This window comes from Anastrepha obliqua, chromosome 1 (assembly GCF_027943255.1).
Source record: "Anastrepha obliqua isolate idAnaObli1 chromosome 1, idAnaObli1_1.0, whole genome shotgun sequence".
Taxonomy (NCBI): domain Eukaryota; kingdom Metazoa; phylum Arthropoda; class Insecta; order Diptera; family Tephritidae; genus Anastrepha; species Anastrepha obliqua.
In genome coordinates, this window is record NC_072892.1 from 181,032,635 (window position 1) to 181,054,199 (window position 21,565).

Genomic DNA, 21,565 nt, shown 5'->3' on the forward strand with positions numbered 1-21,565 from the left:
AAAATTTATAAAAACGAAAAGCATAAAAGAAAAATTTTTTGAGCACCTTTTTTCATATAATATCTCGGCTGAGGACACTATTTTCTAATCGAAGAGCGTACGTTAGACCCCAACATTACCACTGTTTGCTCCATTTTCACATTGAGATATTGGCAAAATATGAAAAAAGACAACAACAATGCAATAGTAACAATGAAATAACAGCAACACTCTGTCTTTCGAAGTACAAGTATCACGACCGGCAATTTATTGCTTTTTTTTATTTTTTTTTTTTTGAAATTTTTTAAATACGCTTATGTACATACATACATATGTACACCTAAGTATATACTTTCCTTTCACATATTCTTCAGTCTCGTTTTTTCTCGTTTTGATTGTGTATGTTAGACTAAGCACACAGTTACCCATTTGGATACATTGTGCGCCAGAAACCCACTTACAAAATGCGAAACAATGAAGGACCAGTGAGTAAACGGTATTCAATGCTGACTGCGCAAAAACAACCATCACTAACAATAAGTAGAGAGAATTCTTATCTAAACATAACAACTTCAGGGATCAAAATTTCAAATATTTTGATTTATTTAGTCAGACAGGAAAATCAAGCTTAAATAGTTAAACAGAAAAAGATATATACTAAAAATACATACTAGGGAGACACTTGACCATATCCAAAAGATTTTTTACAAAAAGCGAAAAAACACAAACAAAAAAACCAAAAACCAAAAACAAAAACAAATACAATAACAAAAAAGTGGGGGAATATGGCGTCAAAGATGGGAACTATGTTATTATATACATACATACATATGTAGAAGTACTCATGGAACTCGTTTGGCAGCTAAGCGAGGGTGAGTTCGATGGAAACTTCGCCTTCAAATAGCGCACATAAAACATGTATTAACAAAAGCTGTAACCTAACAATCTTTAAGGAAATGAAGTCTACTATTTTGTAAATAAAATGACATTTTTGGTATAAAGAAATTTAAGGTAAAGAAAACAAAATCAAAACTAGTAAAAAGAGAAACCGACTTTTGTGTTTCTTTAGAAAATTTAAGCGATAACTTGTTTCAAAACTTTGTATGTAATTTTTTGACAAATGCTAAAAGCACTTAAATAAAATAAGAGTAAATAGGTGGAGAATAATGATGTATACGATATTAAATAACTAGTTTAGGCAAACAAAAAATTTAATATATAGAAAAAAGCTTCTGGAAATGCTTACTAAATATTATCAAGGTATGCGAAAACATTAATTTTATTCTTTTTAAATTAAAAAAAGGTAACAGAACAGACACATAAACACAAATCGAAAGCATTTTAAGTGGGTTTACTAAATCAGGAAAATCAGAAAATTGTGCTCTATTTTTTTTTTATTTTTTCAAACACGTCCAAGATTTGATTTTTTCAAGTTAAAAACTCAGCAAAATCGATAAAAACTGAATGACTTAAAAATTGAGCTATAAAAGGTGAACTACGTGCACGAAAACCTTATTTCATTTTCATTTCATTTCCTGTGTTCATGCGAACTGAGTTTTTGTATTTGATTTTTAATATTGTAGTAAAAAAATTACCGATAAACTTTGCTGAATATTCAAAGAAACCAAATTGAAATCAAAAGAAAATTGTGTATAAAGTAACAGGAGGAAAACACCTCAATCTTAACGCTGGGCATGACAAATATTGTAAAATATTAATAAATAAAAAATTCAAAAATGCGAGTAATGGAATGCATGAAATGTGAAAATGCAAGATGTGTACCAACAAACAAAATAGCAACAACAAGGAGAACAAAAAGATTTACCTACCTATTGTAATAATGTGAACTTGGAGCATACTCAGTATTTTATTAATACTGTAACGATAAATTTATTTGAAAATAAAACTATAAAATATTATGAAAAAAAAAACACACAAATGGTTTTCACTCAAAGGGGAAGTCGCACAACATTAGCACTTGGCGTAGTTCTTTGAGCTATATACAGGGCGTGCGGCGGCAGAATTAGGGTTGAAACTTAAAGTTTCACTCTGAGCATAAGACGACATAGTGAAAAGATTTTTAGAGCTGTACTACCTAGCACACCGTTATTTGGCTCTGAGCGAATTTGACAGATATGTTGACGTCATTCATTTTGTGTTTCACTAAGCTAAAGCTAAATTTTGTGAAACACAAAACGAGTAGCGTAGAATCCAAAGTTCCCCTCCAAAAATTTTTTTTCACCATACCTAACGAGCAAAGCTGGTAGTAGGATGCGGTACACTAGACAGGGCTAGTTTACTGGGGTGGCCGCCCTTGGTCGGGAAAAACCCGAGTCATTTCGGTAACGTAGAACCGGCTGCCATGGAAATGTGCGTTCTGGATACTGGAACAGGTTAAACTCCTACTTATCCAGAATCTATCCCGACATACTAAACATATGTCCGGCATGTGAAGGCACCCCCTACGACACTAACCACCTTTTCACGTGCCCCCTCAAACCCACTCATCTAATACCCCTCTCCCTCTGGACACAACCTGTCGAAACAACTAGTTTCCTGGGCCTACCGATAGATGAGCTAGACGAAGACGACCGGTGATTACACTGTACTGTCAGGGCAAACTTACTGCTACAACCACAACAACAGAAAACCTGGTACCTATCATCCTTGTAAGAACAGGTAGGGACTCGCATTAGCTTCGTTGTTCGTGCCGGATATTTAAGCTGCAATAAGCGGTGCCATAACCGTAACCATAGCATCAGCTGTTCTGATCAAACTTACGGGCATCACTGTAAACGATTATAGGTGCCACACCATAACGCAATAGCCATAACCGCAGCCGTATGTATCTATGAATTTTCTTTTTTCTCCGCAACCATAAGTATCTAGCTATGAAATGGTCATCGCAGATTTTGTTACGTTACAATATTCGACGTTTACGTGCTGCCAAATGTGAAGATTTGACTCATTCATTGGTTTGCACCAGGTTCCAGGCGTAGACGGGGCACAGCCAGATGTGTAGAACAAATGAAAATTAAGTGAATGTGAAATAAAAATGAACAAATGCAATTGAGCTCCTCGCTACAAATTTGCACGATAATCCGCGTCAGTTTATGCGCAAGAGAAGGGCTGAACTGTAACTTCCAAATACTATTGTGCATGAAATATTGAGTAAGGATCTTAGTCTTCATCCCTTCAAAATTCGACCGCTTAAGCCTAACGATTACAATTTACGTGAAAATTTAGGCGAGGCAATGTTGCAGCGATTTCGTACGGTAAACACTATCATTTGGAGTTATGAATCGGTATTCTACGAATTTGTGGTGTGCATCTTGTTGTTGAGCAGCTTTTTCACTCGGGTGTTGGCCAATGCCTGTCCGGTGCTGACCATTATTAGAACAAACTGCTACAAATTCATGTTGCATGTCCGCGTTAGCTTCGAGTCCGAATCAATTAAGTAATATCCGCCTGAGAATACATATATGTACGTATGTATGTACACATTATATTTGTATATAATTGACGCCCACACACTCTGTAGGTGGTTTGATCGCATCTTGGATGGTTTTCCCATTATCCACAGTGACTTGATATGCCCCTTCGACGCGGGAAATATATTTTATATGTACGGGTATGTTGCCAGCAATTACTGTTTTTTTTTTACTCTCAGTCACCGATTGGCCTCACTTGGATTAAAATGTTATCATATCTAATCTAAGGATTTATAAAAACCCGATTAGATTTAGTTCTTCCTTTCCATAAGTTCAAAAATCCAGTTCTTAAAAGATTTACTTAAAATTTTTGGATAAATTTAAAAACAAGTCTTACGTAAACGGATTTGTTACAGTAATTTAGAATGGCCCATTACAGAAGCGCATCTCTTCGGTTTCGAGAGCATTTCGATCCTTTGAGACGCCTTAGCCCTTAGTGCTGATTTTGGTACAGCCCAAGGGTCAAGGTGTTCAAAGGATTCGTACTCCTTTGGAGCAGCTAATTCCAGAATACGACGTGTAGGTTTAGCGCGCAAGGCTTTAGAAGGAATGAGATATGGATATTTTCGCTTATCTATATTAGCTGGCGGTTTCACTGGTGCAACTGCCAATTCAATAATGCGTTTAGAGGCTGAAAGACAACGATAGTAGTAGATTTACTATAGCCCTCCATGGCATGTTTTAGTTTCGACAAATGTGTATACATACGTTGATAATTTGTTGTTTGGTTGGACTTCTTTCCTCGCGAGATTGAGTAAACTTTACCTATTCCACGATTAACTGGCTGTGCCAACTCAATGATACGCTTGGATGGTTTGTAATGCTTCAACGCTGCTGTCAACTTCCATTCTGGCTTGATGTAGTCAAATCTTTCTCGAGGAAACGACAAATACTTGAAATGCCGTGACTTCTGAAGTAAGGTCTTAAATGCGGGCATCTTCCAACGAACTTAAAACATACCAATCATCCAACCGAATGAAATTTGAGAACAAATGCCGATTTTTTCGCTGAAGGCTGAGACAGTTGAAATGTAAATTCATATGAGAAAAGAAAGAGTGTTTGAAAAACGTATTGGATACATACATATGTATGTATGTATGTACATATGTTCGACGTTAGTGGAGTTATTGAGTGGAAATGCTGCCCTTCAGACATTTTGAAATAGATATAAAAAAGTCTAGCATTTGTGGAACTGGCTCTTTTATACATACATACATGTGCACATGATATACTCGTATATACATATATATTTCACGTGGCACCTAGGAAGTGCCTTACCTTCATTATATTTCTTGATGGTGAGTTCTAACTTCCGGTACTCCAAAACGCTGCCGGGTCTACATTATTGCAACGGCCAAATTGATAACCGCAATTAAGTAAACTTTTGTCATTATGAAACTTTATATCTAAGAAGTTGCCAGCCCAATTACTTTAAATTTGCAACTGATATTTAATACTAACAACCAAAATATTATATTAACATTTATGATATCGTGGCAACCATAATCGGTGCACCGCCTTAGCGACTTTTTATTCAAAGTAATGTAGAGTAGAATGTAGATAAGGCAGTTCAAGGCGCCTTGCAATTTGTTCTTTTGTTTATTTGAACTGTTTTACGAATACGAGAGTGGTGTGGATTTGCAATTTTCAGCCATTTGGGATGGCCTTTTCCCAATCGCTCGATATTGGTAACAGCACTTTGTTGAATTTAGACAGCCAAGCGCGACATGCCATTACCCAAGGATTAATGGAGGATGCGCAACACGACGCGCAAAATCACTCAAACCATTGTGCAGACGTTGTCGAAGTTATACAGGAATCTCCAGTACATGAACAACGCTCCAAGCAGTATGGGAATGGCATTGGCTTGTCTATGTTCAGCAGGTCACGCACGCAGCGTCAACAATATCGCAGCAATAATAGTAAGACCACTAACGCAGAAGATGTGGATTCGAAGGGAAAAGAGCGACGTCGCCTGCGTAAAAGTAAATCGGACTCCACACTTCCCAAACCCGAGTTGTCAACTGCAAATTCCAGAGCTGAGAACTACACCGAAATTTTTCGTAGTGGATTCACGTTTTCAATAGAAGGTGATCAACAAAAAAGTGGGCTTGCTGAGGAAGTTTCAGTCTTGCGCGTTTCCCAAATCGAAGCAGCATTTGAAGAAATAAAGGAAGAAAGCGAGGGAATAGCTGAAAATGTCGTAGAAGATTATGTTGATCATGAAAAGCCGCCCAATCACGATTTAGACGCCCCAATATTTTCTGAAGATTTAAAAGGTATCCTAGAAAATGTGCATAGTATTCAAGTTGAAGAAGATATAGCGAAATGTAGAAAAGCAGCAAATGAACCAGAAGAACACCAATTAGATCTTAGTAGATTTATATGTGCAGACTTATCCAACTCAGAGATAAAACAACAAATAAAAAAAGAGCTTCAAATTAGCCGCCACGAGGTTTCCAAATTCAATGAGGTATTGGAGAATACTTCGTTCAGAGAAGGCAAGAATAACTCCTATGCGCAGAAAGGTCTTCAATCGAAGAAAACTTCAACATCTGCTTTAAAGATCCCAACTCCAGAAAAGAGCAAAAATGTTACACAAGACTTAGAATCGCTTAAACGTATTAGTGCATGGAATTTGCCACATAGTGTTTTACAGGAATATGAAAAGAAGGGCGTTGTTAAAATGTTCGATTGGCAAATCAAATGCCTAAGCAATCCTAAGGTAAGAAACTATTTGTAATCCTTCAAATTATACTCAAATTCTCATTCTCAGGTTCTATTCGAGCACTGCAACCTCGTCTATTCTGCTCCCACATCAGCTGGCAAGTCACTGGTGAGCGAGATTTTACTCTTAAAAACTGTTCTGGAACGTGGCAAGAAAGTACTCTTTATACTACCGTTCATTTCTGTGGTACGCGAAAAAATGGTTTACCTTCAAGATTTGCTAACTGTGGCTGGGTACCGCGTAGAAGGTTTCTTTGGAGGCTACACCCCGCCTGGCGGTTTTGATAATATGCATGTTGCCATATGTACCATAGAAAAGGCTAACTCCATCGTTAACAAACTATTAGAGCAAGGAAAACTTGCCGACATCGGCACTGTTGTGGTGGATGAAGTGCACCTGATATCGGATGCTGGTCGTGGATACATACTTGAACTTTTAATCGCAAAGGTGTTGTACATGTCACGCAAGTATGGCATCCAAATGCAAGTAGTAGCAATGTCAGCGACGTTAGCTAATGTGGAATTACTCAAGCGTTGGTTGGACGCAGAGCTGTTTATAACGGACTTTCGCCCGGTAGCACTACAGGAGATGATTAAAATCGGCAACAAGATTTATGATAACAAAATGCGTCTATTGCGTGATGTTACCGAACCCCTACAGGCTGAGAAGCATCCTTTTCCTTCATTGCAAAACGATAATGATCATGTGGCACAGTTGTGTATTGAGACACTACTAGAAAGCTGTTCTGTGGTTGTATTTTGCCCTTCTAAAGATTGGTGTGAAAATTTAGCTACTCAATTGGCAAGCGCCATACAAACTCTGATCAACAGCAAAAGCAGTTGGGGTGAACGGTTACGCGATCAAATCAAAAATGACGCAATTGAAGATGTAAAAAAGCAGTTACGTGATATCCCAACAGGTAATACAACATTTTCTTTACAAACATCCATATGAAACAATACGATATTTTCTTACATCCCAAGGTCTCGATGCTGTGCTCGACAAAGCGGTCACGTTTGGCTGCGCATTTCATCATGCGGGACTCACAAGTGAGGAACGCGATATCATCGAGGCGAGTTTTAAGTCATGCGCTTTGAAGATAATTGTCGCCACCAGCACACTAAGCTCCGGTGTCAATCTGCCAGCACGTCGAGTATTAATTCGTACACCACTTTTCGGCGGCAAACAAATGAGTTCACTCACCTACCGACAAATGATTGGCCGTGCGGGGCGGACAGGAAAGGTTAAAAATAAGTTTATTAAAGCAGCTGTTCATTATATGGTCATTGGTTTCTTCGACTACACCAAAGAAGGACGAAACACGACGTTACCCCGACAGTCGTACCCGGAACGCCCCGGATTTATATCCGACCAAGGACTGTCATTTCAGCAACATTCCCCGTATATGTATGGGGAATGTTTATGCTGCTACAAGAATAACAACAACAACAAGGACCAGTTCGGACAGTATGTAGACAGCCGATAAATGGCACTCATCGGGAGACTCTCACTAGCTTCTTAGACTCCCCATGCCCGAATACCGTAACAGAGTCCTACCTCCAGCCACTTAACTTTGGCTCAATTGCAATCTGTGTATTCTGGCAGGTTAGGCTCCTACGTATTCAGAATCGACCCCGACCTACTCAATACATGTCCGGCATGGGAAGGTACTCCGCACGATAGATATTTTATGAGGTTTGCACTTCGACCTCATGGCCTTTTGTACCCTCTACTCATCATAGTATCCAATCCAGAACCAGTTCCCTTATTAAACTCAGGATAGAGTTCGGTTAAATTGAGCGGATGCGCCTTTCTTCTGGCTGCAGTTGACCAACATCTCTAAACCTTCTCCGCGCACGATACTAATCACCTATTCACATGCCCACCCTATTCACTTGCCCACCGTATTAAATCCACTCACCTAACACACCTCTCCCTCTGAAGCCAACAGCACGTGTCACGGGCCTACAGTTAGATGAGTTAGACGATGACGATCGGTGACCACACCGCACTGGCTAGTGAACTACTACAACAACAACGATCATTGATTCCTTTTTGGAAATGCCATTATGTCAACATTTCCAGCATCGCTTGGAAATAATTGTTGACATATTTTTCAAAAGATACTATAAATACTTTCTATTACAGGATACTTTAGGAGAATCTATTTTGATTTGTACACCCGCTAATGCACGCATTGGCCAGCAACTGGTTCAAGAGGATTTGAAGCCAATATATTCCTGCCTCGAGCAAGAGAGTAGTGTAAGTTTTTAAATCGTCTTAACTTTTTCAATCTTATTAAAGTTTATTTTTGCCCTCATAGACCCATCTTAAACGCGCGCTACTCGAAGTGATTTCTTCCGGCGTTGCTACAAGCAAAGAAGACATTGATAACTTCATAAAATGCACCCTTTTGTGGGCGGAAAAGCAACTCAGTGAGCAGGGAAAGGACAAAAGTGAAAGCGATGATGAACTTTTCATAACGGATGCCATCGATTTTCTCATTGAGTATGAATTTGTGCGGCTCCAGGTCGATAGCGAAACGAACAGGGAAAACTACGTGGCTACACGTTTAGGTCACGCGTGTTTGGGTATGTTCAAATTTGTTATTGAAAACTGACTACTCACTGAACTGTCTCACATTTAGCCGCATCTATGCCGCCTACCGACGGACTTATACTCTTTGCCGAGTTGCAAAAGTCACGTCGTTGCTTTGTGCTCGAGTCTGAACTGCACGCTGTGTACTTGGTCACGCCATACTCGGTATGCTACCAGTTGCAGGACCTGGATTGGTTGCTTTTCCTCGACATGTGGGAGAAATTGACACCAGCTATGAAGATGGTCGGCGAACTCATTGGTGTGAAGGAGTCATTTCTAGTGCGTGCGATGCGTGGGCAGACGAAATTAGACTACAAACTCATGCAAATACATAAAAGGTTTTGTAATGGTATGGATTCACTAAAAGGCTATGAGTTTTAATAGTTTAAATTTAACAGGTTTTACACTGCCTTGGCACTGCAGGAGCTAGTGAATGAGGTGCCCATAAACACAGTAGCCATCAAATACAAATGCAACCGCGGCATGTTGCAAAGTCTGCAACAAATGTCCTCCACATTCGCAGGCATTGTCACCGCTTTCTGCAACTCGCTCCAGTGGTCCACTTTATCATTGGTCGTATCACAATTTAAGGAACGCCTCTTTTTCGGAATACATCGTGACTTAATCGATTTGATGCGCCTGCCGGACGTAAATCATAAACGCGCGAGAGCACTTTTTGATGCCGATATAAAAACGCTTGTGGAGCTTGCAAATGCGGATGTGTTCGATGTGGAAAAAGTGCTCTACAATGCTTTGAGCTTCGACTCGGCCAAAAAGCATGACAATGAAGCCGATTATGAAGCAGAACAGCGAAACCAAGCGCGCGATTTTTTCATAACTGGAAAAGTGGGTTTGACGGTAGCTGACGGCGCGAAATTGCTGATAGACGAAGCGCGTAAATTTGTGCAATACGAGATCGGCGTGGGCGCAATTAAGTGGACTCAAGGTGATACAAATACAACAAATGATGCAGACAGTTTGCATATGTCCTGTGAAGGAGATAGAAATGAAACTGGATTGAAACGTAAAAGTGAGAAAAGTTGCAACGAGAAAAAGACTTCAGTAACGCCACCGAAACTGAAGAGGCTGGAGAGCGACAACAGACAAGAATTATTGGAAGAGAAGCCGTCAACAAGCAAAGAAAGCCTGTGTGCTTTAAGGCAGCGACAACTGTTACTGGTGGAACAAAATAAGCCAATAGCTGGGAAAAATAGAAATCGAAGTAGCGATGAAAACGAAAGAAAAACTGCTTCGAAACCCAGCGGCGAAGAAAATGTGGCAATTGCGATTAAAAAAGAAGCTACAATGCGACACATAAAAATGCAAGGCGAGGGATCAGCTACATCCCCTTTTAAAAAAATTACCAAATCAAGCATGCCTCCACCGACCGCAGAAGACGTTAAGGAAAATATAAACATTGCGTACGCTTCCAATCAAAATACAGTCGGGAAGACGGTTAAAGTTGTACAAAATTTGCAGACAAACCAAAATCAAACTAATCAGAAAAATAAAATGCATGAAAGAGAAACGAAAATTGCGGCGCTAAAGTCAAAAAGCGCTGATTCGGGCGTGAAACGTAAATCAATAGAAGGCAAAAGGTCACAAAAATCACCCATTGCCGAAACTAGAAAAAATGGGTTCCGCAAATCTGCCGAGAATACAGGAACTGCAATGCAATTATCTACTCAGCAACAGTCCACGAAAGATTGCACTAAGGCTAAACCAAATGCCAACGGTAATGCTGCGGACAGACACACCCCTGTGCTCGTGAATCACGTTACAAAAACCAAAAACACACCCAACTCTCACAGACAATCGCCGCAAACAGGGCAAATTTTGCAGTGCGCGCCTCGTCGAAGTCCACGCAACCACCAACGAAATTCCACCAATTCTGCAAATTCTACTTCTGCGGCAAACACAGTGCCCCTCCCACAAATATCCACTACCGCTAAGCATATCGACCAATCCCTTTTTATGTCTGACGACTCTTTCGAGTTAAATACGGGCATTAATGCGGCACTTGAGAACGCCGATCAGTTGAACAATCCTCCAGTGTTAACAACGCTCCAGAAAGACGATGCAGACGAAATTCCCGAATCTCAGCAAATTGTGCAAGATGTGATTGATTCACCGGTGCCGGCGAAACACTCGGTGCACGCTTCACGTCTACTGCGCACAACACAACGCTTGAAATCACATAAGAGCAGTTTGACGAAAAACGAGTCCTCTACCGCCTCAATGCCATCCAGCTCAATAGAGGTGTCTGAGTTATCACTTGAGAGCTCGCTGCTTAAAAATCCACTGCAATTGAATGCCTCGCATATTTTAAATTGCTCGAAAGTTGACACAGCTTCCTCTAATTTCAGTCGTCTGGAAGTGGTGGATATGTGTGGCGATCAGAAACTCTTCAACGCCGCATGCCACGAGCTCATGGAGGTCAAACGTTTCGGCTTTTGTGTGGGCTTGCAGCAGCAAGAAAATAAACGCAAGCCATTAATAGGTGGCAATTTGCTAATTAATCAACAGAAAAGTGACGATGCGGCGGAGGACGTTGCGACCGCAAAGGAGTTCCAAATCGACGACAACGCCTATCTGGCTGGTTGTGCTTTTGGTGTAACAGAGAACATCGTTTATTATATGAATATGCAGAGGGAAGGCAGCTGCAAAAATGTGACTACGGAAATGAAGTGCAAATTTTTGCGCGCACTGCTAACTGCCAACGCCTGCACATTGCTTTGCGTCGACGCAAAGGAGCAGCTGAAGATTTTGTGCCGCATTTTAGGCGGATTCAATGAGCTGCGCGTTGAAATAGAAGACCCAAAGGTGGCAAATTGGCTGCTGCAGCCGGACAAGTTCATGAGCTTGCATGAAATGGTTACTTAAAATAGCTTTTTATGTATGTATGTATGTATGTATGTTTACTGTTATTTTCCCCCCTTTTCATAGGCGCAACAATTCGCCCCGGAATGCGCCGCTCTTGCTGGTTTATGTGGCAATGGGCGTAACTACGGCAGTCACGGCCTGCATACCGCCAGCTGCATTTTGGCCAAGGTTAGGTAATACAAAATGCTTTGCATAACTTTTTTTATATTCATAAATCATGCAATTTTTTTAAATTAATGGTCTGCAGATGTTCAGTTGAAGCTTGTGTTACGGTGCACATTCTAAAAGCGCAAATTGAAAATCTGGAGCGCATCGGCACGGGGCAACTGTACAAATTTTTCAAAGGTTAATTCTTGTTTATTTTCTAGATGCGCCCCTATCAACACTAATTGAATATTTCATGATTTTATAGAACTCGAAATGCCGCTGCAAAACTCGCTTTGCAATATGGAGTTGTTCGGATTCCCCGCGAATGAAGCTGCCCTGCGCAAAGTCTTCCAGCAGATGCTGGAAGTGATGAAAAAGCTGGAATTAAAAATATACGAAATGCATGGCGGACGCTTCAATTTAGGCTCCTCATCTGCAGTGGCGAAGGTAAAAATGCTAAACTAAATAATGTAGTAAATTTATTTCTTTAAGCACCTGCAAAAGCGACAAGTACTTGCCATGCGCCCACGACAGCCGATTCTACGTTACCATTCTCCATAAATTTGAGGTTGGATACGTCCAAGCACTCAGTCAGGAAGACCATTGTGCTATACCCACATAGATTACAGTGGAAGGAATAGAGAGGTGGGATAAATTGGTTTGACGTCGCTCTTCCGCGAATCTTTTGGATTCATTATGAATCTTAAGAAGTCCGGAAGAGGAAGAGTATGAACTTTATCGATACTCAGTACACCGCATCCTAGCCTAAGTCTGTTTCTAGAAAACGCCGGACAGCTACCAAGAAACTGCTTTGAAGTGTCTTCATTTTCATAGCAGGATGGGCATATTGGGTTGCCAATGATTCCCATGAAAACCAAATGCTGCCCATAGACACTGTGCCCTGTGAGTACACCCACCAGTACTTGCAGGTCCTTCCTACTAAGTTTTAGAAGAAAGGTCGCTTATTTCCTATTTGGCTTTCACAAAGTACTTGACTACTTTGCAGGAGCCCAACTCAGACCAACGTCTTGTAGGGATACAGCTCATCAAGTCGTCAATACGTAGTTATATCGATGCAGAATTGACTCCTAGAAAGGGTTTAGTGCCTCGTGGTATGCTTGCAGAGCCTTCATTAGCCAATTTATCAGTCAACTTGTTCCCTGTAATACCACAATATACAGGCACCCTTATAAGATAAACTTTGTTGTGTTTTGCAACTCGGTTCAGTTTTGCCTTACATTCACCGACCAATTTCGAAGAGCAGCGTGGATTAGCAAGGACTCTCAGTGCAAATTGCAAGAGCAGAACGGCATAAAGGGCATCGCCAGATGATCGCCTGTGATGCCCAAGCACTTTGGAAATAACCATAGCAGCCTTCAACCAGATTACAGAGGCGTATGTAATAATGGGTATAATCAGGGTAATGTACAACCAGTGTACTATCGCCGGTCTTGGACCCCACATCTTGCTAAAGGTTCGATTACACTGTCAGAAGGCTTTTAGAGAACGAGAGACCTTCTACTTGAAGAGCGTCTTTCAGCTCATTTCTCTATCTAGGATTACCACTAAGTATTTGAGCTCAAAAGACAGTTGCAGTGTTGGTCCTTTCAAAGTGGGTAGTAACAGGTCTTCCTAGTGAAAAGCACCAAGGAACTCTTATGTGGGATTCACCAGCAGACCATGCAATTCGCACCAAAACCATGTTGCAGGTACCTTGTTTGCAGGTACCTGCATTTTATTGCATACAGCTTCTAGTAACTGTCCTAAGATTAGTACGCAAACATCTTGCGCATAAGCTCGGATGTGTTAAATTTCCTGCAGATTATTAAGAAGAGAGTTCACAGCAAAGAACCAAAGTGGGGGAGAGAGTACACCGCCTTGTGGACAGCCCTTCTTAATCTCACCCTTGACTCCATCGTTTTTTCCATCTGTGATAAGACGTCTCTTGGACAGCACAGAATGAATCCATCTGACAATGATTTCTTCTACTCCAGCCTTGCCAAAATCTCCTTCAATGTCCACAAACACAGCAAGAGTGTGCTCTTCTTGCTTCCAACCCTTTTTCGATCATTCTAACGCATCGTCAGATTGATCGGTGGAACTTTGGCCAACAGCACATTTGCACTTTTGACTTTGAGTCAGTATAAGTACCATCAGGTTTTAGCTTAGTCGTCCAATCGCTTTGAAGGACCTTGCATAACCTCGCTGAACTCTTACAATTCTCCCATTTCAGATGACCTACTTTCCTTCTTATATTTCTTCCTGAGTTCACGCTAGGCAGTCCAATCCGCTTCCAACTCAGTTTTAAGAGCTCTATCAAGGGAATGTTTATGCTGCTACAACAACAACAACAAATTTTTGCCAACCATATAAATAGGGGAGGGGGCCCAGTTGTGACGCAGCTAAATATTTTTGACATGCGGTATGAAAATGACAGTTTGAGCCCTGCCAATCATGTTCGTTTGACGTTCAGCAGTTTTTGTGCAGACACCAACGTTAGTAGTCGCATTGTGTATACACGCACCAAACATCGTGTTGAAAATCGTGCGAAAAAGTTATTTTGATTTTTTTCAAAGTACCAAAATTTTGTGAAATTAACAGTGAAAAGGCGAGTGTAATGCATCAAAATATTGTATTTGCCGTATATTTTGTGATTCTATATGGATTTATGTGATTATGTGGTGTCTATAAAAAACTTGCTTGTCATACACAAAATAGCATCGTGACCCGGTTGTGACTCAGCGTGTGGCCCAGTTATGACGCACCTTTTTTTTGCACTACGATCATATCATCATTTGCTTAAAGCTGTTGCCGCTGAAATTGACCGCTGCCAACTCGGTCAATTGCAACGTATGCAAGCGTCCAGTTCATTAGAAGTGCGCCAACATGCAGGCAAGTTATTTCACTTGCAAACACTGCGAAAGTGACGTGGACGACGACTAGGAATATTTAGATGACGATGATGAATAAAAATCGTTGTCATTTATGGCCATTGAAGGACATTTTCTTTTGTATTTTTCATTATTTTTGCCATTGAAAGCCTTCAAAATAAATAAATCATTAAATCACAACAATTGGTGTGACATTCCTTTCATATTTTCTCATTTCCAGTAAATTTCTTGAGGTGCGTCACAACTGGGCCACTTTTTTTTTGTCCTAAAAAAAGTTATCCTGAAAAAATTTGTTCCAAAATTTTTTGAGTAACTCAAATAAACATACTTTCTTTGGAGAAAAGTTGCGTTTGGTTAATAGTTAAATGTTAAACTTCTTCATTTTTCAATTTGCGGAACTGAGGAAAAAATTTTAATTTTTTTCAAAACCCGCGTCACAACTGGGCCCCCTCCCCTATATATTTTCCCGTCGTCGCGACCATACCTAAATTTTAAAGAAATATTGAAGCATTTGCAATATAAAAATAATGCGTAACCTCACTTTTTAAATAACTACGTTTACATTTATAATTTCAGGTTGTTGGTCTGCATCGTAAAGCCACCGGGCGCGTCAGCACTTCACGGCAAATACTGGAAAAGATCGATTCGCCGATTTCCCAAGCAATCATTTCATATCGAAAATTAAGCACCACATTAGCGAAAAATATACAGCCACTCCTAAAATGTGTGCAAAAAGACAGGTAATGCGTATCTAATTGTGCTCCTCTTTGCTTTACCCCCCTCTATTTGCTGCCCTAGAATACATGGCCAGAGCATAACATTCACTCAAACGGGGCGCATTTCAATGACAGAACCAAATTTGCAAAATGTGGCTAAAGACTTTGAAGTCAGTGTTGAAGGTATGGCGAAGGCATATGAAATAAATCTGAATAATTCGTTAACTCTTACTGAAAGGTGCCGAAGACGTTACTATATTTTGTCGCAGCGCATTTTTTCCAACCGAAAGTGGGCAATGCTTGTTGTCATCTGATTTTTGTCAGCTTGAAATGCGCATTCTGGCTCATCTCTCGCAGGTAACCAGGCCTTCATAATTTAGAAACCTTTTTTTAAGCTGCATTTACTCTCATTTAGGATCCTGCATTGCTGAAAGTGATGAACACAACCCGCGACATTTTCACTGCAATAGCGGCGCGCTGGCACAAAGTATCAGAAAGTGCGGTTTCGGAACAGTTGCGCAATGGCACTAAGCAAATATGCTATGGCATAGTATACGGCATGGGCATGCGTAGCTTGGCTGAAGCATTGAAATGCACAGAACATGAAGCGAGCTCGCTATCCCAGCAATTTCATTTGGCTTATCCTGGCATAAGGTAATAACTTTGTCGCTTTTTGTTGAAGAAATTGCGTAGTTTGATTTAACCCGATTTCATTTTTAGAGCTTATGCTGATAAAATAGTGAAATTTGCACGCAACCACGGGTATATAGAAACGATCACCGGTCGCCGTCGTTATCTGGAGCATATCAACAGTGGAGAATCTCAACAAAAAAGTAAAATAATAAACGCTAAGCTTGGCATTAGCTACTCCGTTCATTAACTATTTGAACTCGTTTTATGTCAATTCTTTCACTGTAGGCCAAGCTGAACGCCAAGCAATAAATTCGACGATTCAAGGTTCTGCGGCCGACATAGCAAAGAATGCTATTTTACGCATGGAAAAGAACATCGAAAAGTACCGCGAGAAGTTGGGCATTTCCAGCACAAATGAGGTACGCTTTGTGTTGCACATACACGACGAGCTGGTGTTCGAAGTGCCCGCAGATAAGGTGAAAAAAGTGGCGAAAATATTGAGCCTCACCATGGAGAATTGTGTTAGACTCAGCGTACCACTAAAAGTTAAGCTAAAAGTAGGCAGGAGCTGGGGTGAGCTGAAGGAAATTAAATTGTAATTTATAAATAGTAAAATTTGTTAACATTTGAAAAATTATTAGTTAAATATGAAACTTGCCTAGTTCTTCACTCCGCTCATTAAGACGTACACAAAAGTTAGATATTTATTTTAATTTATTTAATGAACTTTCTACTTGAATTGTAAGCTACTTTAAATGCAAGCTGATTTCATCAAAGTTTGATTGTTGTCATGCAGTAATTATGTGCTACACCAAAATAGATATTTCGTTTTGCTTTGATTGCTTGATGGTATTTTTCTAATGTAAGTATTTGATATTATTTTCATATTATATATTTGATATGTTCCAACTTTGAGCTAATTTTCTGCTACGTACACTACTTAGTTAGATTTTACTACAATTAAATCTCAGTTGTGAAATTCCCTTCGTATTTAAGCTTTGTTTAAGCCTTCCTTTTCTGCCCACTCAGTCCATGAACCCGGATAGTACTTGGCGCTGAAACAAATTTATGGGCTTATATTAGTATTTCTTCAATACATGTATATCTAAGTGTGTGTATGTATGTAGGTACCTTTTGTAGCCATTTGCTACAGCCAAATCATAAGCTCGCTTAGCGCGTCCACCAGACTGACACGAGAATATCAGTGCTGTCTCTTTACTCGGCTTGTCGCGATTGAACGCGGTTTTAAAGTCGTTTTCAGACATTTGAAAAGCAGCTTCCAAGTCGGGCACTACGGAAGATAAATTCATACATATCTTAATACATATTTTTTTAGCCAATTATAAGTATAAATTTTATGGATAAAAAAAAGCTACCTGCACTTAATCTTACCATAAAATCTGTGACAAATTTTACAACGCGTACGACGAGAACAAATTCGCAGAAATAAGAATTCCTGAAAAAACTTAATATTTCGAGAATGTTTATTTACCTCCCGATCAATCGTAAAGCCCGCCGTCGCTCAACTGGGCATCTTTTGACAGCGCGCTTTAAGAAAATTGGACTCGGCAGATGCAAGCAGCTTCTTCGGTGGCACCCGGGCAACGGCCATGAAAATATTATTTTCACAGATGAGAAATTTTCACTGTGGAAGAAGTTTTTAATAGCACAATGGCAAAATCTATGCCAAAACTTCTAAAGACGCAAAAACTGTAGTTCCAAGGGTTCAGCGTGACCACCATCCAGCATCCGTAATGCAAAGACTCTTAATTTCTGCGAAAAAGGGGATAAGACCAGGGCAAACGTGTACCAAGAGGATGTCTTAGAAGGCGTGGTGGAGCAGTTGAGCAGTATTCTCGTCAATGGAGAGCGTTAGATCTTCCAGCAAGATTCCGCTCCAGCCCATAAGGCAAGCGCCAGCAGTGCCTAAAATACAATATTCCTGGGTTCATAGCCGCAGAAGATTGGCTGTTGTTGTTGTTGTATCAGCATAAACATTCCCCATACTTACATACGGGGAATGCTGCTGGAGTGACAGTCCTTGGTCGGATATAAATCCGGGTCGTTTCGGTAACGTAGAACCGACTGTCGTGGAAACACAGAAGATTGGCCTTCTGGAAGTCCAGATCTGAATCTATTGGACTACAGTTTATGGTCAAAATTGACCTGTCGAGGACTTTACAGAAATTTGGGGTCTCAAACAATCTTTGGTTCGAGCAGCGACGTCAATATCCATGCAAAGCGTGCGTGGTAAAATAGCTGCATGGCCTAATCGTTTGAAGGCTTGTGTAAAAGCAAATGGTGACCATTTCAAACGAAAATAAAAATTTTTGTTTTAATATTTACAAATTAAATAAAATTAACTTCAACTTAACTTAAAAAAGTTAAATAATTTCATATCTATAACGGACTTAACTTGTAACAGAACTTATGGCAGGACTAAGTATTTTAGAAAACTCGAATGTCTTTAGACCCCCCAAGAAAAGAAATTTAGTTGTTGAAATAGGGAAAATACAAGTAGTATTACTTCAAATTTGTTAATTAACAGTTTATGTAGCTTGACTAGTGACCAGTGACATTTTTAAAGGCAAAATTTTTATCATATGCAACGAAATTGAGAAAATTGTTAGATTTTGAACTGGGTTTGCTGTTAAGGCTAATTATCTTTGGCGAAACCTACTCTTCCCTTGTAAATTTCGTACCAAATCTATTAATGAGCAAACATGAATCGACCCTATTTTCATATCTAATGACTAATGCAACCTCCGATATCAATAATCTATTTTGGGGTGATGACTAAAGACCTAATTTGACTTTTGTTCCATGATTGATAAAAATATGTACGACAAATAGCTTGCCGAAAGTAGTTATTTGTAAGAGAAAAGCAAATACAGTCAAACTTCGATAGCTCGGATCAGACTTGATCAAAATGAATATTCGACAGTCAGGTAGGTGAATTTTGCAGCTAATCCGCCATATTTGACCGGATTAGATTAATTTTTGTGGATTTGCTGGTAATCACTGCATATATGAACGTATTTTTATATTGGATACCTGATTAAAAGCAATAATAAGTTGATGACAAAATTTTATGGGACTATTCTTACACTTCAGAGTTAACTCACATTTGGCAATTAGTAGAATTTGATCAGAAATTTTAAAGTTAACTGCTGAATATGCGCTGGCTCTTGACTGACTCACTTTTTAATAACTTTTAACTTCATTCTTCGCATCCGATTGTTTTGAATGCAAACTGAAATTGTACTTATTGAGAAAACTAAAGTTTTGTACGTTACCATAAATAAAAAATAATATAGAAATGTTCGAACAGTTCCTACGACAGGTGCATTGGAGTCTCCTGGAATTGATTACAGGAACGACAAGATTCAGTAGATAGAATCCAGATCATGTGCAGATGACTACGCACTCTGCATTGGCCTGTGAGGATGCCCGTGAGCAACCTCCCAGTAAGGATTTCGCCTGGCGCAGACCCATAGTTTGGTGCCAGCAAACCTCCCTCAGCCCTAGCTCTTCATTTCTGAGCATCTCCTTGATGGTGTGTTGTTCCATACCAGGTCGTATTAAAGGCAATTCGTCCGTTACTTCGTTCACAGTTATCCCCTGTGGCCCAACTTAGCCGGACGCAATTGTTCATTCCTAGTAGATTAAGTTTCTCGATACACTCAGGTACCAGTGAGGATTTGAACTCCTATCTAAGTTTATCTCTACTCATAGACAAATGGCATACATCACAGCTTGGAAGATGCTTGGAAAACTGCCCATCCACACTCCATTAGTTCATATGAATTTCGTAGTAAAATTTCTTGAAAACTACAAAAACAAAAAATATTCCGCCTTAACACGGAAATTACCTTGTAATTTCGGCCCCCCTATTACGAGTATCAACTCGTTTACTTTATTCAGCCGTGCCTTTTCTAGTATTTATGTACCTGTGGTACCTTTTTGTTGGTATGTATGTATGCGTTTTATACAAGTACACTTACAACAACATAACTTGAAATATAAGTAGCTTGTTGCAGTTCTCTGCATGGCACCTTAGTAGTTCAACCATCACTCTGAGGCATGAACGACTTTAATTCACGTACACTTCAACCTGCAACTACTCCCGTTACTTACTTGGTACACTTATAGCACCGGGTATCACTCCAGTTCTGGCCAACTCATCCTTGTTTCGCACATCAATCAGGTAGGTGTTGGGCTGGTTGGGCACATCTTTCACTTCTTCGTAGGTGACTGTAGCCATACTAGAAAATGTAGGAGAAATTGAATTTTCTTTCCCTAACAAAAAATGATAGATAAACAATAAACACTTACTTGCTCGGTGGTTTCCTTTTTATGTGCTTTTATATAAATATTTAATCAAATATCAGTGATTAACTCGTTACCTTGTTTGTTCTCCCCAAATCGACTTTCGATAAGATGTGTAAATGTGTATACGTTGCTCGTTGTACACTAAAATTGTTTGTGCCGGCAGGGCTTGCACTGAAACATACATATATGTTTGTGTGTTACCAGTTGAGTAGTTGTTATTGGTGCTTTTTATATTGTTAATCTTCACCAGTGTTGCCAGAAAAATTGCGTTAAAAATCTTCCAAGGGAACATAAAATCTTCAAAAACCTGAAAAAAGTCACAAAAACAATTTGTGTTGGAAATAAAATATTTTTTTATAAATTTTACCTACAATGTCCTGCACGGATACATAAGCAATGTTCAAGTCCTCTGTCAGATCTCTGATGATTAGTTCGCAGTTATTAATCAACTTTTCTTTCACTTTTTTGATGTTTTCATAGTTCGTTATCCTTGTTAATCGCACGATCTCTTATGAAGAGTTGAAGCCACTCGTAAACGACTGTTTTTTAAGAGTATTATTACCAAAACAGTTTCCTATTTTTAACGCAAAATTTTATACAAACTTTGTATAAAGAACACCGCTTAAGGTGATACTTTTCAGCTTTTTATGAATTTTTATTTTATTCAAGCCTATTTCACTTTGTTATTTTATTTCTTATAGCCTTTGATAAAGTTAATATGTTCCAAATATACTTCTCTTAATAGAGGAAACAGTCAGAATTTTTAATTTTTTTAAGGGGTTATATACCTTGTGTTGGACTAAAAAATCGAAAATTTTTTCATGGCATATTCTCAAAGTACATCATCTTAAAAATATAAATTCAAAAACTCATAAAGATCGGAGCACTAGAACGAAAGTTACAGACCGTGAAAGCGCGCGTTCTTATTCATAAATGCACGCAAAACTTTAGACGCGATTATGTCAAAGTCGTGTTTTTTTGAAAATTACCGTCGCGGGGATCATTATTTATAAAAAACTGTTTGACCGATTTGCATAAACTGTTTTTTTAATTATTCGAAGTTACTACCTCGTGAATCTGAACGGTTCACTTTTTATAAATTTTTGCACAGTTCGCTGGAATTAATTTTTTTTTAATTTTTCAATCCCTCAAAATCGTTTTTTTGGT

At 39.4% G+C, this 21,565-nt stretch overlaps 3 protein-coding genes across 6 annotated transcripts; 1 reads left to right on the forward strand and 2 right to left on the reverse strand.

Annotated features, from left to right (window-relative positions):
* Positions 1–3,793: 3,793 nt before the first annotated feature.
* Positions 3,794–4,837, reverse strand: LOC129235537 (uncharacterized). Of its 2 annotated transcripts, none has more exons than XM_054869429.1 (3): positions 4,749–4,837; positions 4,179–4,484; positions 3,794–4,101 (listed from the first exon to the last, which is right to left on the reverse strand). In XM_054869429.1, exons 2-3 carry the CDS (start codon positions 4,405–4,407, stop codon positions 3,821–3,823), a joined length of 510 nt encoding a protein of 169 aa, XP_054725404.1. In that variant the 5' UTR covers positions 4,408–4,484; positions 4,749–4,837; the 3' UTR covers positions 3,794–3,820. The 2 variants fall into 2 exon arrangements, with proteins under 2 accessions (XP_054725404.1, XP_054725403.1); XM_054869428.1 differs by having other exon boundaries at positions 4,713–4,801.
* Positions 4,838–5,063: 226 nt separating this feature from the next.
* On the forward strand, positions 5,064–16,885 carry LOC129242667 (DNA polymerase theta). 2 transcript variants are annotated; one of them, XM_054879452.1, is made up of 16 exons: positions 5,066–6,195; positions 6,247–7,117; positions 7,182–7,441; positions 8,347–8,460; positions 8,522–8,789; positions 8,846–9,134; positions 9,195–11,670; positions 11,743–11,852; positions 11,927–12,024; positions 12,092–12,273; positions 15,294–15,457; positions 15,516–15,616; positions 15,672–15,790; positions 15,849–16,087; positions 16,154–16,266; positions 16,352–16,885. In XM_054879452.1, exons 1-16 carry the CDS (start codon positions 5,131–5,133, stop codon positions 16,663–16,665), a joined length of 6,783 nt encoding a protein of 2,260 aa, XP_054735427.1. In that variant the 5' UTR covers positions 5,066–5,130; the 3' UTR covers positions 16,666–16,885. The 2 variants fall into 2 exon arrangements, 1 of the variants encoding a protein (XP_054735427.1); XR_008582204.1 differs by lacking the exons at positions 15,294–15,457; positions 15,516–15,616; positions 15,672–15,790; ... (1 more) ...; positions 16,154–16,266; positions 16,352–16,885 and having other exon boundaries at positions 5,064–6,195; positions 11,743–11,847; positions 12,092–12,198.
* Positions 16,763–20,562, reverse strand: LOC129242678 (rhodanese domain-containing protein CG4456). 2 transcript variants are annotated; one of them, XM_054879476.1, is made up of 4 exons: positions 20,473–20,562; positions 20,204–20,331; positions 17,198–17,357; positions 16,763–17,121 (listed from the first exon to the last, which is right to left on the reverse strand). In XM_054879476.1, the coding sequence occupies exons 2-4, from the start codon at positions 20,328–20,330 to the stop codon at positions 17,058–17,060; spliced, it is 351 nt and encodes a 116-aa protein (XP_054735451.1). In that variant the 5' UTR covers position 20,331; positions 20,473–20,562; the 3' UTR covers positions 16,763–17,057. The 2 variants fall into 2 exon arrangements, with proteins under 2 accessions (XP_054735451.1, XP_054735442.1); XM_054879467.1 differs by having other exon boundaries at positions 20,402–20,550.
* Between the last annotated feature and the right edge of the window lie 1,003 nt (positions 20,563–21,565).

Coding starts and splice junctions, on each gene's coding strand:
- LOC129235537 (XM_054869429.1), bottom strand. CDS start 4,407: ATGCCCGCATTTAAGACCTTACTTCAGAAGTCACGGCATTTCAAGTAT. Junction 4,102..4,178: donor CCAAACAACAAATTATCAAC/GTATGTATACAC, acceptor GTTGTCTTTCAG/CCTCTAAACGCATTATTGAA.
- LOC129242667 (XM_054879452.1), top strand. CDS start 5,131: ATGGCCTTTTCCCAATCGCTCGATATTGGTAACAGCACTTTGTTGAAT. Junction 7,118..7,181: donor GTTACGTGATATCCCAACAG/GTAATACAACAT, acceptor TTACATCCCAAG/GTCTCGATGCTGTGCTCGAC. Junction 7,442..8,346: donor GTGCGGGGCGGACAGGAAAG/GTTAAAAATAAG, acceptor TTTCTATTACAG/GATACTTTAGGAGAATCTAT.
- LOC129242678 (XM_054879476.1), bottom strand. CDS start 20,330: ATGGCTACAGTCACCTACGAAGAAGTGAAAGATGTGCCCAACCAGCCC. Junction 17,358..20,203: donor CGGTGCTATAAGTGTACCAA/GTAAGTAACGGG, acceptor TATCTTCCGTAG/TGCCCGACTTGGAAGCTGCT. Junction 17,122..17,197: donor GTAGCAAATGGCTACAAAAG/GTACCTACATAC, acceptor AATTTGTTTCAG/CGCCAAGTACTATCCGGGTT.